This window comes from Leptinotarsa decemlineata, unplaced genomic scaffold, assembly GCF_025532065.1.
Source record: "Leptinotarsa decemlineata unplaced genomic scaffold, Ldec_3_MD MMD2_tig00026347_RagTag_RagTag, whole genome shotgun sequence".
Lineage (NCBI taxonomy): Eukaryota > Metazoa > Arthropoda > Insecta > Coleoptera > Chrysomelidae > Leptinotarsa > Leptinotarsa decemlineata.
This window is the reverse complement of record NW_027412698.1, coordinates 866-4258: the sequence shown is the minus strand read 5'-3', so window position 1 is coordinate 4258 and position 3393 is coordinate 866. Positions and strand designations below refer to the sequence as shown.

At 33.2% G+C, this 3393-nt stretch overlaps 1 protein-coding gene across 1 annotated transcript; it reads left to right on the top strand.

Annotated features, from left to right (window-relative positions):
- The first annotated feature begins 1911 nt into the window (after positions 1-1911).
- LOC141486229 (uncharacterized) lies at positions 1912-2796 on the top strand. The gene is made up of 5 exons (XM_074183959.1): positions 1912-1930; positions 1982-2110; positions 2166-2249; positions 2443-2538; positions 2589-2796. The coding sequence occupies exons 2-5, from the start codon at positions 1992-1994 to the stop codon at positions 2680-2682; spliced, it is 393 nt and encodes a 130-aa protein (XP_074040060.1). The 5' UTR covers positions 1912-1930; positions 1982-1991; the 3' UTR covers positions 2683-2796.
- Positions 2797-3393: the final 597 nt, after the last annotated feature.

The following is a 3393-nucleotide window of genomic DNA, read 5'->3' as shown; positions in this document are numbered from 1 at the left end:
TTCTCTTTTAATGATTCACCACCACCACCCACATGTTCATTAAATATTTTTTTGACTAACATTCGAAAGCGTTTCAAGTGAGATAAATTTGTTTGCAATTTCACAAAAGTGCCGTGAGTCACATCTGAATTCAAAATAGCTCTATTGATCAATCTAATATGTTTATTGGCTAATTTAATCCAATGTTCACGTTCTGAAATTGTGGAGATTTTGAAATTTCAGAAAAAGCCTTTTGAAAAATGCTAATTATACCATCACTAACCACACCCATATCCTCAGCCATGGTCACAAATATCACTTGAACTTAACAATTACTAACCTTTATAATTCAATAATTTCAAATAAAATTTTTTGGGAACTATGTCCTCGAAAAACTAGTCCGTATTTCTTAGGTACGAATTTGGATAAATTTTTCTTCATCACTGGTGTGCATCTTTGTGGAAGAAAAACACTTGTCTCCTCCAAATCTATGAGGGTGGTTTCCCCATACTTGCTGTTGACAATTTTCATATCATGTATGATTTGTGGTTCGTCCTTTGGTAACTCCGATAATTTCACTGTTTCTTTCAATTCTGCAAGAGTACAGCCATTAATTTCAGAAATATCCATCTGTAAAATGAAACTATTTGAACACAAGTCCTTAAATCATGAAAAATCTACTTACATTTTTGTTTCACGATGTTGTTGTTGGTGAAAATGTGTTAAAATTTTTTGGTAACTTCTAAGTCGTTTTTTCTTAGTATTTTTAGCAAACACAGTGTGACAACGTGCTACGCTGATGATAAACTCTGCGAAAGTGATTCGACTAGGAATTTCTGGTATTTATGATATGAATGAAGGCGTGAAAACCACTCCCTCCCTACATGTCACAGGAAGAAACATCTTCTGTGAAAAAACATCAACTGATATCTCAAACCACATTGTTTATTGATTCTTATCACTTGAAAAAAATCCAGTTGCGAAAAAACCTCAATTGGTATATCACAGGAAGTAACTTCCTCTGGGAAAAAAACATCAACTGAAATCTCAAACCGAATTTCCGTTAACTTTTTTTTATCACAGGAAACAACTTCCTGTTTTGAACGCTACAAAATTCCTACATTCAGTTTCACACCCATTTTGATAAACCTTATCAAAAACCTACTTCCTTGTTGACAAACTGTTATGATCGAAAAAAAATTTTATTGTTCGGTCATTACCACAAAATCCTATTTTATTCATCAACCATGAAATTCTCCTTCTCCCATCTACGCTTCTATCTGCTATTTAAAACATGTTCTTTTACGTTTACAAACAATTGTCAGTTTTTCACTTCAAGTCGAGTGTTTCGAGTGTTTCAAGTGTTTTGAGTAATTGTGCTTTTTTCAATCACAATATGGTTGATGAAAATACAGAGTACCACGAAGAGGGGGACTACAATATCAGAGGATTTTGGGATTACATTTCCCTAAAAACTAATCGGTACACACCTCCAGCAGATTTGTGGACGTACTTGGAAGAAAAGTAAGTATAATGAATTTTTTTTATTGTGTTTATAATTTGAATTTTCAGTGATATCATACTGGATGATATACCAGATGGTGTGAAATTCCAGATGATTTATTGAAACAAAAGCAAACAAGGGACATGAGAAAAAATGATGAAAAATTTTGGAATTATATCTGTTGCAAAATCAGACGGTTTACCCCTCCAAAGAATTTGATAAAATATTTATTGGATAAGTATGTATATTCAAGAGAGTGTGCAGTATTTATATTTTGATTTTTTTAGTGATTTAGACTTTTCTGACATGTCAAAGGATATTTGGATACCTGTGGAGGTATTAAATTCAACTAAACCGTTCCATTCCTCCTTAATCAAAAAAAGGAACGAATTCAATCTCAATTTGAACTTGGTGGGATGCAGCACAGCCTTCAACATCCAATGAAACGTGAGTTTTTTTCACATGTTTTCCAAAATTTTTATTTTCAAAATATTTCAGTTGTTCAGTGATGTTGACAGAATCACCTTTCAGCCCTTTACAACTTGAGTCAGTGATATTGACAGAATCACCTTTCAGCCCTCTACAACTTGAGATGATACCTTCACAACCTTCAACATCCAATGAAACGTGAGTTGTTTTTTCACATGTTTTCCTAAAAATTTTAATTTTCAAAATATTTCAGTTGTTCAGTGATGTTGACAGAACCACCTTTCAACCCTCTACGACTTGAGATGATACCTTCACAACCTTCAACATCCAATGAAAAGTGAGTTGTTTTTTTCACATGTTTTCCTAAAAATTTTCATTTTCAAATTATTTCAGCTGTTCATGATGTTGACAAAACCACCTTTCAGCCCTCTACAACTTGAGATGATACCTTCACAACTTCAACATCCAATGAAACTGAGTTGTTTTTTTCACATGTTTTCCTCAAAATTTTCATTTTCAAATCATTTCAGTTGTTCAGTGATGTTGACAGAACCACCTTCCAGCTCTCTACGACTGGAGATGATACCTCCACAGCGTCCAATCCTAAACGATCCAACTGATTTGTTGTAAGTTTCCGAAACTTTTTGCTACCAAATTACTCTTAGAATAATTTCAGCTGTCAAGAGATGATGTGGATGTCCCCACCTCCACCTACATTACTACCAATCAACACACCTCATTCATCAATAATTTGCAAATATTGTGGGTGATATTCTGCTTTTGCAAGTGGAGTCTTGAATGGCATCGATCACATCGTCAAGAAGCACATCTCTTGAGATGTTATGAAAAATGAGTATATCCCCTGATACATAAAATATACGTATTTACACAAACTTTTGCTTTTATTTAGTTTCATTGAGAGCTTTCCCCTCCCCTACCCTCAAATCATAAAATATATTTAAAACTTCCAAATTCAAATTTTTTTTTCACTTAATAGTAAAACATGTTGATGTCAAGTTATATAATTCTCTCTGCTGTTTTTCAAAATATTCTCTATATCAATCAACCCTATAATGTGAGTGAAGTATTTGTTACATTCGATAATGGTGGACATAAAAATGAATCTTGGCCCTCAAATTGGGTAAAAATGATTTCATCTACAGTCAATGATGGTCAATTGACAGTTTTGGGTGTTGAAATACCAAAAACTTCAAAATTTTGGAAATTAAGACTCATTTTTGATGATAGAACATTTGGTGATTCACATTGGAGAAATGTTAAAGAAAATTGATTTCCACCACACACCCATCACCTCTAAAAGTTTGTGCTGAATCTGATATAAAAACAATTTCTGGTCTGATCTACTTCATTACAAGTGTATCATTCCTGCAAATATCCAAATTTTGTCTCAAATATCTACATAAGTTGAAACCACTGATTTCACAATGAAAACGGTCACTATACACGAAGAACATAATGAA